Source organism: Thrips palmi, unplaced genomic scaffold, assembly GCF_012932325.1.
Source record: "Thrips palmi isolate BJ-2018 unplaced genomic scaffold, TpBJ-2018v1 HiC_scaffold_8, whole genome shotgun sequence".
Lineage (NCBI taxonomy): Eukaryota > Metazoa > Arthropoda > Insecta > Thysanoptera > Thripidae > Thrips > Thrips palmi.
In genome coordinates, this window is record NW_023144635.1 from 14,690,500 (window position 1) to 14,706,553 (window position 16,054).

At 42.1% G+C, this 16,054-nt stretch overlaps 1 protein-coding gene across 1 annotated transcript; it reads left to right on the forward strand.

The window, feature by feature from the left end:
• The first annotated feature begins 326 nt into the window (after positions 1–326).
• LOC117653594 (trypsin-like) lies at positions 327–15,476 on the forward strand. The gene is made up of 6 exons (XM_034399388.1): positions 327–468; positions 3,646–3,737; positions 9,529–9,617; positions 12,834–13,095; positions 14,465–14,614; positions 15,233–15,476. Exons 1-6 carry the CDS (start codon positions 432–434, stop codon positions 15,395–15,397), a joined length of 795 nt encoding a protein of 264 aa, XP_034255279.1. The 5' UTR covers positions 327–431; the 3' UTR covers positions 15,398–15,476.
• Positions 15,477–16,054: the final 578 nt, after the last annotated feature.

The following is a 16,054-nucleotide window of genomic DNA, read 5'->3' on the forward strand; positions in this document are numbered from 1 at the left end:
CAACAGCCGCCCCGGCAGTTTAGGATGGAATGTGGAACCAAAAAAACAAGAAAAAGTACCCAAAAAATCCGCTTTTTTGGCCAAGGGAAAAAGCCCGGTAGGGTCATGAAGGAGTATCCTATCGCAAAACCCAGGCATTTAGGAAACAGCACAAAAAAAAAGAAAATTTTGAGTGCTACCCAAAAATTGCATCTGAAAAGTCGTGCATATCGAGACCCAATGCAGGGAATAGGGAGGCATTGCACTTCATGTGCGATGCTTTTGCATTGCACCAATTCATAGCGTTTGGATTCTTAGTGCAGTATGAGCCCCTTTAAGCGTCTCAAGCCTATTCGGCCGATGGCCGTTGTTCTCTTTCTTATCGGAAGCGGGGCCAGCTGGCAGCACGGGGACGAGGCTGATGCTAGTCTGGCAGTTTGTCGCGTCGCAGCATGTTGCGTCTTACAATCGTTCTTGCGAGTTTGGCAGGTAAATTGCCCCACCCATCTCTAGAGTCGCTGAAAAAAGTTGTCGTAATTTTGCGACATATTTGGCGATGAATGCTTCGTAATCTTAAGAATGGCTCGTTTTATGCTCACTACAAAAAAAATCATGAATGAGCCAAATTTTGAACCCTTTTTAAATTTTTTTGGAGAAATGTGCCTGAAAACGCCCGAAAGGTATTCAAATTTTACGAACCATTCATAAAATAATGAACCATTTATCGTTTAATTGTTCTTAAATTTACGATTTTTCCACAGAAACTGTACAAGAATGGCTCATATAAAACTCTACGAAACATTCTTAAATTTATGAATTATTCATGTAACATTATGAAACATTCGTAAAGTTACGAATGGCTTGTGATGCTGTAACGTTAAAATTGGGGAATGAAACATGCGTTTTTTTATGTTTTTGAGTTAGTCATTTTTCCAACGAAGCATTCATAAAATAATGAGCCCTTTATAAAAAAAAAATCATTCGTCGTACAATTATTCGTCAAATTACAAATATAATGTGGGGGGTTAGGACCAAGCTGGTCAGTTCTATAACGATTTTTCAATTTTAGTAAATTTACCAATTTTAGAGAAGTGTTACAAGTCTTCCTTGGTACTCGAAACACGTCTTGCTGAGACCCCAATGACCGTAGCATCTTTCAACCCTGTTATTTTAACATTCTAAATGCAGCATTGGTTTTGACGGAACCCATCATTCATAGGGTGATACTGACTTTCATAGAAGATGGTAACTGTGCGGGGTAACTTAAAACACCAAATTTCGTTGAATTTGACGGAAGTTTGAGTGGCGTAACTTGGGCACTGGCCCCCTTGTACTACAGGGTGATTTTAAAATTTAAAGGACCTCTCCGTTCAAAGATCAAAACCAAGCCGAGTTTGATCGGGAATCACTTTTTTAGACAGTGGGGAGGGGGAGGGTCCCAAGTTGATATGCAGCTTAAAGTTGGAGTGTTTTCTCAACTACTCACGGACCAGATAAGACTTAATAAATCTTGAAGTCGCAAAAGATGGGGAATTTAATTACCTTTCCAGCGAGCTAAATACCATTGAAATCGGACCACTTATAGCCCAAGAACCGTCGATTTTTTTGAAGAAAAACAACTGTAAAAATTGTGAAAGGATTTTGAGTTAACTTTAAAAATTGATTAAGACTATATACCTTTGCAGGAATGGACTTGTGTACTTAGAAATAAGAAAAAGTCTTTCAAAGGGGTCAGGGTTTGGGTGTGAAATGAGAGAATCGCTGTACTTAGTTTACGGGTGGATGTGAAATGGAAAAATCGTTTCGCTTCGGGCGTGCCGTATCCCTCAAATACCAATGTAACATTGATGAAAAAAAATAATATTTGGATCAAAAATCTTCTAATATTTTTCCCCAAGTAGTACTTCATTAAAAAAAGTTAAATGTATCAGAAAATCAGTATGGGGGCAAAAAAAAAAACCCCTTCCGTGAAAAAGCAAAGTAAAAACTAGGTGTGTCTCAAGTTACCCCAAATGACGGGGTAACTTCAGACAACTTTAGAGGCCCATTACTCCCCAAAAAAAACTTCATGGGGTCCAAACTGAATGTAATCATGTGAAATTAAAGATAGTTGGGATTCGGGTTGGTGAGAGAAGTATTGTGGACACACGGTCCAAAAAACGTGAAATATTCTCTCAAGTTACCCTGGTTTGCTACACTGAAAACGTAAGGGTCGGACACATGGCCGGAATTATGGCGTGACCAAGAGCCACGCCAAAAACTGGTGGGACACGAAATTTACGCCGATATACGGCATGACACAGTGAGTCACGCCTTCATTTGGCGCGAATAACAACACGTTTCATGAGAAAGTCATGTCAAAAACCAGGGGTCCTTAACCTAACATTTAACTAACATTGCTTTAACGTAACACAAGACAATGTTCGCTAAAGGTTAAGCGTACGGACTTATGAAAGTACTTGCAAAAGTATATCCACACAAATTCGAGACATAAAAAAATAATCTTCCCTTTAGAAAAGACGTTAGAAGTTAAGGGTAATAACTTTAACTCTTATAACGTTATGATGCCCTTATGTTATGCAAGTTAAGGATCCCTGCCACAAACCGGCATGATAGGAAATTCACAACAACAATTGGCGTGAATTTTTGAGTCACGCCGATTTTTGGCGTGACTCTTTAGGTAAAAATAAGAATGAGTTGGCCCTACCCACAGATCAAACAAGTCAACGGACTTAGTCCAAGAAACGTACAAACACACATGTGTTAGGGTTAGAAGAAGGAGGTAGGTTCCACTTGCCAGCAACAACTAGGTGGAACCTCCTACTTCTAACCGTAACACGCTCATTGATAAAACAGTTATTTATTTCCTAATGCGAGAAAATAGAACCCATTCTGACCCCCGACCAAAAGTTAAGTCCGATTAGTGAATGTTTTGATCACCAAATGCTTCTTTTGGTGGGGATCACGCCTATTTCCACGGTTTGACTAGGAAAGCAGCATGCCGAAGGCAGGCTAGCGCCGCAGGCCAAGGTGGGTGTGTACGCCAGGCGTGGATTGTCGAAACTGGCGCAGCACCGCGAAGCATGTTACGACAAGGCACGATCTGTCGTACACCTACGCCAGACAGTGGCTTGTCGTGACAGGCTTCGCGATGCTGCGCCAGTTCCGACAATCCACGCCTGGCGTTAACACCTACCCTGGCCAGCGGCGCTGGTCTGCCTTCGACAGACTCTCGCCACACGTAGCCACACTAACAGATCTCATCGCATTTAAAAGCAGCATTCATTCGGTTCCAACTTTTATGCTGGGGGACTCCAGCTATTTCGAACGTACTCACTCAAAAAAAAATATTGCCAAAAATGGAAAATCGGCCGACTGTAACGGACAGGATTATTCCTTTTGTGAGTAGGTCGGTGTCGGTCGTGACGGAGCCAGAGTTGATAAGAATGGTGGCCGCCATGACGTCAACATGCGCGCAATCTTTACTGCCATTTAATAGCCAGGATGAAACCTTCTCGGCTTATAATTTAGAATCCCAGGCTTCATACTGAACCTTCCGAACCTTCGGACGTCAGGTTAAAATTTATGACACCTGGTGTCGGATGTAGCTTGATAGGGCAGTGCGCAGAACCCCTTAAAGTCTTTAACTTTAACTTCCGATTACAGCTTGCCATGCACTGCCACGTCCGCTAGAAGAGAATTCAAAACTCAAAATTGTCGGAGGGCTGACAGCGGATATTAAAGACTTCCCGTTTCAGGTAAGCGTGCTCCCTGCAGGAGGCGCAGGCGCGCCATGATTAGCGGGGTAATACAAGAGAGGGGGGGGGGGCTCAAAAGTATGTACTAAGGATTTTGTTCTTGAACTTAACGAAAGTCTGCACCAGTCTTTCATTATCGGAATTTATCTCGTATAACTGACAATCGCCACTGATATTCCCAATGTGATAAGTTGCTTACAAATTGCTGCGATAAAAGGGCTAATGTGATTCCTTCAAATTATCGCACTAAAAATGCAGGAAGTCTCTAAGGTTTTGGCCGGTCATGGCCCAGATTATCACTGTTTTGGTGTGATAAAATGATAACTACGCCAATGAAGTGCTAAATGCACTAATGCAATACAATATTTAGCAGTTATTGCATAACTTTGGCTACTGTTATAAAATTCAGAGTTATATGAATCTTTCTTGAAAAAGTAGACGTGAATTAATTAAATTTTTCTTGATATAGTCTGATATGTTAGACAAGCCAGAATTCTCATGAAAATTCAGACTGCAAAATTTTTATATCAACGATGCTTCCAAATGAAAATTTTGTATTCATCGGTTAATCCAGAAACCTTCCTACTGAAGGGAATGGGCACTCTCGAACTGTATCGGAAGACGTAAAAATGGTACTGCACTGCGACTCGAACCCCGGACCTCGGGTTACGAGGCAGCCACCTTATCCACTAAGCCGTGTGGCGCTTGTGGGCTCCGAGGAGCGTCGAGCCGAGTACATGCTGCGACTCGGGCAGCCGTCCGACAGGGGTCCTGACGGTCCATACCGAAGTACTCATCGGTTTTCAAGTAATCCACATACCATATTAAATGTGTGTTTGACGACATGATTTTGACTTCAGAAATACAGAGATTACAAATTGTATTCAGACCAGGCGATAAAAATTTGGACTGCGGTCTGAATCTACAAGAAAGACCAAGGATTCTGAAAATAAGAGCATCAATTGTGAATTTTCATCTCTCGGTCTGAAAACGCATTTCAGACCGTGCAACCCAAAAAATTTATACTAAAGTCTGAACTTTAAGACTTGAGTCTGAATTCCCATTTCAGAGTAGGAAGTCTGGAAAAAATGGTCTGAATTTTCAGACTTTTTTTAACAGTGTCTCTAAGGTTTTGGCCGGTCATGGCCCAGATTATCACTGTTTTGGTGTGATAAAATGATAACTACGCCAATGAAGTGCTAAATGCACTGATGCAATACAATATTTAATGCACTTATAATGCAATAACTTTTTCACGGCGCTACTAATGTTATACAAATGTTATTGGGTTTTATATGAGATCATTATTACTTTCAGAAAACCAGTGACGGTGCAGTTCTATTAAAATTAAATTCTTTAGGAATACTAAGCCGTCTGATTTGTCTCAAAAGCTTTTCTTCAGAATTCTAAACATTTTAAGACAGTACAGTTCACAGACGTGACCAAAAACTACCTGAATATATCAGACGCTATTGCTTACATTATGGAAGGACATTTTGTATTCTAAAATACGGAGTTAATCCCCATGGAAACATCCGCGTGACTGACAAGGGAACATATTCAGGTGGTACACTCAGATTCCAGCCAAACTTTTTTTTTTCGGAAGAGTAACAAATAAGATTAAGAATGCACCTCAAAGTTGGTGCCAAGATATATATCTACACCCTTTCCCAATTTTTTAAAACAAAAAAAGGGGTTAAAATAAGCCTTTTTGCAGTGTATGGGTCATTTTCGGACATCAAATCGGAAAATTTGAAGTCTAGTTTTTTATCATTTCCCACAATGTTTGGTCCCTTTCTGACGAAAATGAGAGAAAATTTTGGTCTGTTTCATATAGTACCCTATTTTGCACATATTTTGGTTTGACTGCTCAATTACGACTGAAAATCTGCTCGTTGCATGTAGAAACATGAACCATTTTACCCCTTTTTTCGGTTTAAAAAAATCAGGAGGGGTGTGGATATGTATCTTGGCACCAACTTTGGGGTGCATTCTTAATCTTATATGTTATTCTTACAAAAAATAAAGTTTGGCTGGAAAGGGGTTTGGGTGGAAAGGACTGCAGTTCATACTAAGTCCCAACTACAGTCTTAAACTGTAGTGCCTAAACTGTAGTAATAATGCAAACGAAGTGCATTATGAAAATACAGATCGCCATGTAGACTGAAAAGTAGACAAAAACATACGTGAACTATTATCAAAGCATAGTTTCGACTGCAGTTTAGAAGTAGCGTTCTAAGCGGTATCGAGTCTGCAATCGAAATGCATTTTCGAATGTACATTTGAAGTGCTCATCGATAGTGAAGTAATAATTGTACTTTTATTCTAGTTGTTTTGCGCTTCAGGCTTCATTTCGCCATGTGTGTCGCACGATGAGTCGAAACTGCTGTTATACTCTTTCAAGGCATACACTTGTTAAGTTAGACGCGAAGTGTCATCAGAATTTGCAGACTCTAAGCTGTTCGTCCAGGGGTTCTTGTCCTCTGATCGTGGAAGAATAATTTAGGTTCGGCAAGGGGCAGCATTAGTTGTAGCGGAGAAAACGTAAATTTTTTCCCGGCAAGTGCATTTTATGTGTAGCTCAACTGCAGAAAAACTATAGTTCATCTGAACAGTCGTTGCGGCGGGAGGCCTTGTCATGTGGTCGGGGCATCGCACGCTCGTCCCCACGGGCGCTCACCAGCGCAGTGGATAACACAACAACTCCACAACACAAAAGATCCAGGATCGAATCCCAACACTGACATCACACTTTCACATCCAAGATACGAAACAAACCATGAGATGAAGGGGGCACAGGAGAGGGGCATAAGAGGAGAGAAAAAGAGACGGAATGTCAAAAAAATTTGGTTTTTGAGCTTTGCATTGTTCAGTACATTTATGATTGTAATGATTGTTGTAGTTAAAATACGTTTTGGAGCTGTATTTTAAAAAAAACGATTTCAACTAGATTCCAAACTGCAGAAAAACTGCAAATGTCCGAAAAAACTACCACTTTCCCAGTAAATAAACTGCAGTTGAACTGTAGTTAACTATAGTTTTACAGCAGTTTGAGCAGTTTAACTGCTGTTGGAATGCAGCTGGACTGCATTGACCTATCTGCAGTCCAAGTACTATTACTTTACATTTAAAATGTACTTGTGATCAGTAGATTAACTTTAATCCATGCACAAATAGACAACAAATGTCTTACAGGTTAAGTAGTGTAACACGTGCATTTTCGAAATGTAAACGAAAGTATAGTCCTTTCCACCTGAATATGTTGCCTTGTGAGAGGTGGATGGTCGACCCGACAATGAAGTAAAAACGTCCAAGTGAAGCTACGTGCAACGTGTATTCAGAAACTCGCCTTATCCACCCACCATCCAGGTTACATCGGGGTGCACACCGGTCATTGTGAGCTTGGCGAAGCTTCATTCGATTGTCTCGATATTCGATGTAAAATCTGGCTACTAAGTTAGGCATTTCCCCAAGGTTGATACCAGAGGTCACCTAGAAATCAATAGACTATTCTAGTCGTCGCCACGAGGCCCCACAAGTGGGACCATCTTAGCTCCACCTCTTAAACTGATCCTGCACTACAAACCTAACTGTCTACTTAGTACACACTTACAAATGCATGCTTGCAAGCACACACTTACAAACGCATGCTTGGCCAAGTACACACTTACAAACGCATGCTTGCAAGTACACACTTACAAACGCATGCTTGATGCATGGAGTTATACGGCGTCAAGCATGCGTTTGTAAGTGTGTACTTGCAAGCATGCATTTACTTAGTAGTACTTAGTAGACAGTTAGGTTTGCAGTGTGGGGAACACAACTACAACTATGTTAAGTGGCATTCCGGCATCTCGATTTGCAAGGTTGAATCTGCTCACCTTCGGACTAACTCCTGTGGTACAGTAAATCCCGTACAAAGTACAGTAAATCCTGTACTCTTGACTGCAGTGACAGCTGTGCTAATCACTACAGGATTTCCTCTGATTTTTGCCCTCGGTGCACGTGGAAGTCCGATTCAAGTCAGATGAATGTGGCATAGACAGACGACCATGCTTCGATGAATTTGGATACGTGCGGATACGTGAGATCCAGATCGAGATCATGTGGAAGAATAAACGCGCTCAATCCATATGCTATCGATATCGATACGACCGCTCTGGATACTCGTCACAAAGTCACCGTATTATCGACGTAGACACAGCGTCCATCAAAATCGTTAAAAAATGCACGTAGAGTCGACGTTGATTTGCTATAGACCACTGTACACGATTAAATCGATGTAAATCAACGTTAGTCACTTGGATTTGAAGTAGGAAAGTGCTAATCCACCCACTCCACTTAAGTTACGTGGATTCGACGTGGATGCTGCGTGGTCAAGGTGGCAACCACTTGAAAATTTTTTGTACATACGATTCTCTGAAGGGATTTCGTCCAGATTTCGCAGGCTTTTGCGTCAAAATTTTGCAAGATATCGCTACGTTATGGTGTTATTTCGCATGATTTCACCAGATTTGGTGGGTTTTCACGAGATTTCACCAGACTACGAAGGGATTTCGCGAGGACTTCGCGCGTGGTTGCTCCCTCGTGCGTATAGGGTATAGTAATCCTACAGAATAGTTTCCCAATACAACTGCACTGTGTTCACTTGTAATACAACAGGATGCTGCGTCGTTCATGAGTCGTCTTTGGTTTGCTGACCGAAGCGATGCACCCTGTTCGGAGATTTGTTCGTGGAAATGACCGCCCACCCCTCCTTATATCGTTAAATTACTGGATGTATCTTTCAATTATGAGAAATCCCATGTTCATATGCGTACACACACTGCGAGAAGAAGTGTGGATAGTGGATAGTACAACAAAAGTAGAACAAAAACTGTACAATAAAAGTACAACAGGGATTGTTGAAAGCACAACGAAAACTGTTCAAACCACAACGAGGCCTGGACAGCACAGCACTCGTCATGCCGATTCCATTGTACTTTGTACAACAATTGTTGTTCATTAAAAGTACAATGAATACCTGATAAAACAATTTGCCAGAAATTTGTGTACTTTTGTCGTGGTTATTTCTAGCAGTGCATAGTCTCAGCCATGTACTCCAAGGTTTTTAATGCAAGCTAAGCTACACCTACACACAAACCGAGTCAGCATCGATGGAGGTTCCAAATTAACCAGGAATGCGGGGATTCATTTACTTTCTTGCACCTCTTCACTTTCTGTTATTTCGCTCCTATCACCCAGAATCAAAAGTCGGTACACATAGTCTTACGAAGGCAGTAAAACAATCACCACCATCTACGAGCGGAATCTATTTTTTTCCGCCTCTCCAACGGGTCTTAAAAGAATACCTATACTGTAAAGGCGGTAAATTTACTACCTTTCACAGCTGTACTCTCGGTAAAAATGGTTCCTGGTGTTTCAAGGAACCCCCTGGAAATCGCCTATGTCTTTACCATAGCTTCCTTGGAAAACTAGGTACCGTTTTTACGGAAATTTCCCTTCAACAGAACATTTAAGGCGATACAACTGTCGAAGGTGGTAAATTTCCTGCCTTAAATTGGCGGTAATTCTTTGTAACTCAGAAATAGATTCCGCCCGTAGCAATTTTACTGCCCTCCAAAGGGGTAATTTTACCACCCTTGGGTTTCGGGTGTTTTCAAAGACACTTCGCAGACCCTCCCTCTTTAAATCTGGTCCTTGCGTGGATGTATTGTTGTTGACTGTGTTTGGGTCCTCGTGGGCACTCAACCATGTTGGGTAGCACATGCTACATGAGAATCTGCTTCAGGTCTCGCTACGGAGAGATGACGTCATATATTGCGGTGGGTCCATCTTGAGCGAGCATTGGATACTGACTGCTGGACACTGCGTCTACGAGTAAGTTTTAACAGATAAATGTGAAACAGTGTACGTTTTGTCTCAGGTGACTGCGGTTTCAGATGTCTACTGAAAAGAAAATCGGCGAAAAGGTTACCCGTGTTCCTCTGAGCGAAAACCGAGGGGGTAACCACTCGCGTAATACCCTGTACACAAAAACCGTGTATTACGCGTAATACACGTGATCGTAATACCATTTTTGGGTCAAATGAGCCAAATTTTGGCATTTGAGGGCCGTAATACACGTGTAATACACCCGTAATACAGCGTAATACCGAGTAGTCTGTACACGATTTCGTGAAGTGTTTACCCCCTCGGCGAAAACCTCGAAAACTGAACTGGGAGCTGTTTGTACGAGCAACTTCTCTTATTTTGTGCCTGAATCACTGGAAACTGGTCAGCACGTTGTCTCCAACTCTAAGCGTTCTTTTGTCTGCCTCTTCGCACCTCCATTTAATCCTGTCGACGGCCACCAGTTGCCCATTATCAGTGTGATGACACTGCTTAAGATCGCCCTGCGATTGCCCTACATCTATATTGCTGAGACCTTGGGGGCAATCGGTGGATGCGAAGTCCTCTTAACTTTCAATGGCGGCGAACGGTAATAAGTCATCTGCAGATTCTTGTCAGAAGTCCTTAGAAACTGTCAATAAACTTTATGACTGTCTAGCTTTAGAAATACAAGCGTTCAGCAGGTGACTGCACCGTTAGCTTCAAATAAGAGCTACAGGTCAGGTTGCGACAATCTGGAACGGAAGCACACGCACGCCACACTGGTGAAACTTAAGTATAGTATGACCCTCTCTTTTTCAGCGTAATCAGTTTACGCTTGAAATCAAGCGTAACAGGCTCTTCCGCTAAGATATCTCCTATCTCAATGCATGGTGCAATATACAAAGTATGCTTCAATTCAAGCGCCACGTCTTCATGCGTAACTTTATCCTTGACTTAAGCATACACTCTAAAAAAAATCAGTACAGAATTTTGTAACATGGTTACGCAGCTTTTTCAATAACATGTGTTACAGATATTTGTATCACGATGGATACAATTTTTTTCTTTGTAACTTGGTTACAGAATTTCGTAACGGTTACAAAGTTTGTAAACAGTCGTTATTCTTCCAAATCAAGCTTCAAAATGAGAATTTTGTTCGAACGTAGTCTCCGTGGGTCTGATTGAAGGTCCTTATATCCTTCGAGTCACAACTTTCCCAAATGTACTCTGAGAAGTCGGGAATCGAACCCCAAACTCTGGGTTGGCGGCCCGCCACGCTACCAACTGCACTGTGCGGACGCCGTGGAGGGAGCGGCGTGGGTAGCCGGTGACCTGAGGCGCGCGTGGTAAGGGACGGAGGCCTTGCCAGCCAAGCATACACGAGACTGAATCTCTTATTCCGAGTCGGGAAAAATAAAAGCACATGAAAACTCTAAGTTTAACTTGTCTCTATGGGCACTGCTGTTCAATTTTACCGTTAAACATTATGTTTTAATATCTGATACAGAATTTAGTATGCAGTTACAATTTTTCTGTATCAGTTATGTTACAAACATAATATTGTAACCTTCATGTAACAAATTTCTGTATCAAGCTCCAAAAGGATTCATTTTTCTGTAACCGGCACATCTGATACAAAATTCTATATCACTTATACAAATATTTGTAACCAATGCAGGTGATACAAAATCCTGCATCAAAAAAATGATACAAAATTCTGTAACTTTTTTTAGAGTGTAGAGTTACGCTTTACACACTAAATGTCATGAGACTTTTTTTGTCCCACGGTTTATGCAATTTTAAGCACATCCGACGCTGATACAATTTTGTTCCCGTCTGGTGACACATTTTGTCCGGCGCCAGCTGCAACTTGTACTTTCACTAGACAATTTGTCCCGCCTGACGGACACAAAATTGCATCACCACCGGATGTGCTTAAAATTGCCTAAACCGTGGGACAAAAAAAAGTCCCATGACATTTAGTGTGTAGTTTTACCAGTGAGGTTTCTGGCGATCGCGGCGTCTTGAAGATGAAAAAATTCTCTTCATAACCTTCATTCATCCATATACCTGCCCTGCAGGATAACCTCCACTAAAACCATACTGAAGTTTGTATGTAATATTTATGTCTGTATGGTTACGTTTTAGGAAATGTTTTCCTTGGGTTACATAGAAGATTGTTGATGTTAGCTTATCGCATGAAGTTGATTACACCAATGAATCTTTTTAGGTGTCCATGCCAAACTTTCAGGCAGTTCCTGATAAGGTAATATTAATCAATCGTGGGTCACTTTTTTCAACAATGCATAGTTAAAATGTTAGTTTTGAACAAGTAGCCAAAATAGCTTTGAAACGTCCAAATGTGATCCCTTCCCTACGTTTAGCAGCATAGCAGCACCATCTGTCACCCTCATTTACTGACCTATGGCCGTTTGAAAAACAGGCTGATTTTTGGAACCAACTGTGGCTCAACAATTTTTCGAGTTTCCCGCCCGCCAAGCCTCGTACAACTTTTGCCAAACTGGGGTTGACTTTGAGTCTTTCACCTATTATACACTAAAAGCGGCAGGGCATCCCTCTCCATTCCATAATTCGACTGTTCGAAAATGTTTGAAAAATATCCCTTTCCGTCTTTTCTCTTGCCTGCCCTCGGATTGGCCCAATTTTATGTTGAATTTTGAAGGTCTCTCCTAGCTGCCCGATAGCTGGCGTTGTGGTCGTGGCGCAGACATCGACGCTGTTTCGTGACAAAAGAAGATCGTTGGAAGACCCATACCGCATTTTAAATCGATTCGCTCATTCATGGATTTGCAGCGGCCTGTCAAACAAAGCGGCCCATACACACTAAATGTCATGGGACTTTTTTTGTCCCACAGTTTATGCAATTTTAAGCACATCCGGTGGTGATGCAATTTTGTGTCCGCCAGGCGGGACAAATTGTCTAGTGAAAGTACAAGTTGCAGCTGGCGCCGGACAAAATGTGTCACCAGACGGGAACAAAATTGTATCAGCGTCGGATGTGCTTAAAATTGCATAAACCGTGGGACAAGAAAAAGTCCCATGACATTTAGTGTGTAATTGATTCGTGACCCACAATTGATTTTTTATCTTATGGACTGTTTTTGTAGAAATCTAATTTGATTTTAAATTGGTTGCCTGACTTCGGGCAACCACATATTCTGCCGTCTTGAATTAGGATTGCACCCTACACTTTGTCTGCAGCTTGCACGGGGATTTGGCGTCAGTGAAGATCCGTGTGGGTTCAACCTCACAATCCTCCGGCGGCCAGGAGGTGGGCTTGGCGTGGGCGGCTACGCACCCACAGTTCAACATCCGCACCTACGTCTACGACGTCGGCCTCTTGAAGGTCGACACTCCGTTGGTCCTGAACAAGGTCTCGGCGCGCCCCACTAGACTAGTGGCCGCCGGCAAGTCCCTGACGCCCGGCCAGCTTCTCACTATCAGTGGATGGGGACGTCTAGCGGTGAGAGGCCATCATCTTTTTCCACTGTCCGGGCATTACACCGCAAGAAAAAGTGTCGATAGTACAACAAAAGTACAACAGGGATTGTAGAAAGTACGACAGGGATTGTAGGAAGTACGAGGCCTGGACTGCACAGCACTCGTCATGCCGGTTCCATTGTACTTTGTACAACAATTGTTGTACTAGAAGTGTACATTAAATTCTTTAAAAAATTACCAGAAATTTGTGTACTTTTGCTGTGGGCATTTCTTGCAGTGTACTCTGTCATCCGGCGGGACCTTCTCATTTTATCAGCGTGGCTTCGTGAATAAAAAGTCTCGTTAAAGAGGTGTATAACAGAAAAGTCATGGCTAAAATCCGAGGACATAAGGACATACTGATTATTGAACTTTTCACTTCGGTCTTACAAAATTTATCAAGTTGATCTACTTGCAGTCTACTACTATACGTACAGTCCTTTACCAGCCTTTGCATCAGTTGTAACTTTCGGGCGTCCACACTGTAAGTCCAAAGGCAATACTTTTAGTACCTTTTTAGGCGATACAATTGAGTATCGCCAATAAACGGCCTTACGGAAAAGCATTGCCTTCAAAACGGCGATACACTAAAGTATTGCCAAAATTTGGCAATATTTTGGGGTATTGCCACAATTTGGCAATAAACGTCGAACAAATCAAGGGGAGAAGACCTTGGTTAAATGCCGTGGCTTAAGCAATATCCAAAAGTATTGCCAACTTTTGGCGATACTTTTTTGTATTGCCGTTCTGAAGGCAATACTTTTCCGTAAGGCCGTTTATTGGCGATACTCAATTGTATCGCCAAAAAATGTACTTTAGTATCGCCGTTGCATTTTCAGTGCATCAATATACGCAAGCCTAGAACAGTTTTCATCGAGGGGTAATTCACTGTAGTTGTTAAATAAGCTGTGGACAGGAAAATTTAGTGAATAGTTCTTGCTTTTCTTGTCATAAAGTTCCTTTTTTTTCAAGTTTTTCTGTCTTAACAAACAAAGATTTCTAAAACTACAACAACTCCAAATAAGAGGAACGCATGTTTGAATTTCAAAAACCTACAACGTTTGAAATACGCTAGTAAGTCTATTTTAGAGCCTATTGCAGTTAATAATTCAAGGTGCGTTGTATTTAGTAGAAGATGTAATGGTCGTAGTAGGTGGGAAAGGTAATCGTCGGTTGAGCATTTTCGGTAATGAAATTCCCCTAGGTTTTCTTTTAAGTAAATTAGCTGAATAATTTTGGATTACTGCTGGCTTTTGGGCGCTCGCTCCTAAACCCTCATATTCCGACCGATTGCGGCCTAAGTCTTCTCTGCGAAAATGTATAAGTAACTTCATTTTTTTTCGCGCATTTAGATAAACAACCCCGACGCACCTGACCACTTACTCGCTGTGATGCTGCCGAATCTACCTCTGGAAGTGTGCAAAGGCCTGTACGCAACAAGGAACCTGCTGGTTGACGACACCATGATTTGCGCAGGTTTCGGCGGCAAAGACTCTTGCAAGGTACGAGGTCCATGTCAATCAAATGTGCTTTGACAAAGCGAGATCAGATGGGACACCCTTTCGGGGCCATCCATAAACGGCATAATCCAGGCAAATGAACCAGACTGGCATGAATTCGTGAAGGAAAGGTTAAACTAAGTACAACATAGTAAGGGTCCAATGGTCAGGGTCGACAATCTTGTCTCTGGCGTTAAAAAACGTGGAAAAGTGTACCAAGTTACCCCCGTTCACTCTACCAAAAATGTCCTGTCAATGCCGTTAATTTATTACCAGTTTTCACTGTAGGTCAATTCACAGCGTTTACTGTGATCTGCTCACGCGATTCACTGTGATCTTGTTCACGGTGTTCACTGTGATCTGGTTCACAGTAAACACTGTGAGTTTGACGCCGCTGAGCACCGAAGTGCTGCAAATCAGGCTCCAATTCACGGCGTTTACTGTAGCCAGATCACAGTGAACACTGTAACCGAGATCACAGTGAACGCCGTGAACTAGATCACAGCAAACGCCGTGAATTGCATAACAGCAAAAATTGGTAATAAATTAACGGCGTTGACAGGACATTTTTTGTAGACTGTTGACGGTGGTTCGAAGATGACCGGAGTGTTTCCTTTCCAGGGTGACTCGGGCGGGCCAGTCGTGGACGACCAGCAGGTGCAGGTGGGCATCGTGTCCTGGGGCGTCGGCTGCGGCGACGTGGGATACCCCGGCCTCTACTCCAACCTCGCCAACCCCATCCTGCGACAGTGGATTGTACAGACCGTGGAGGCGCCTCAAAGCTAGCCCCAGACAACATTGTCAAACACAAAACTGTGAAGCCATTTCGAATAAAAGGAATAAAGCTTTACTTATATATACATTACCCGAAAAGCTAATGCACTGTGCTGAGCGAACACAGCATTTGAGTCGTCGCCGACCGAAGAACAAGAGGAAGAGGAAAAGCGGAACTGGCGCTGGCAACAGAACCTCTCCGACCAGTACGAATGCCTGACATTAAGAGTTTTCCAAAGTTTATCTCCTTTATTCCTCTTCTCCTTTTCCTCTTATCTACTGTATGTTCCAGCCCTCCACTTCGATTGCGTTTTTCCATGTGCATTTCGTTAATGGTTCTTTTCCTTTGTAAAATGTATGCGCAATCGCATTCTACTTGCTCACATGTCAGAGCTGTGTTTTACTTTGTTGAGGTGATTTAAAACTCGTTACTCAGAATAAATAATTTCAGTCTTTCAGATACGTTATCTAATAATTTATCGTACTACCACGTCAGCCCATACTAAAACGTTTTCTTTATGCACATTTCTTTTGTTTTAAAGGGGACCCTAGTGAAACTTGCAAATTTTTTAAAAACTCTTATTACGATGAAACTTAAAGACCACTCAAAACTTGAAACTTTCCTGCCCGCAAAATCTCTTTAAAACGACTTTCCGAGCGTACTGTGAC

Coding starts and splice junctions, on each gene's coding strand:
- LOC117653594 (XM_034399388.1), top strand. CDS start 432: ATGTTGCGTCTTACAATCGTTCTTGCGAGTTTGGCAG. Junction 13,096..14,464: donor GTGGATGGGGACGTCTAGCG/GTGAGAGGCCAT, acceptor TCGCGCATTTAG/ATAAACAACCCCGACGCACC. Junction 14,615..15,232: donor GCGGCAAAGACTCTTGCAAG/GTACGAGGTCCA, acceptor TTTCCTTTCCAG/GGTGACTCGGGCGGGCCAGT.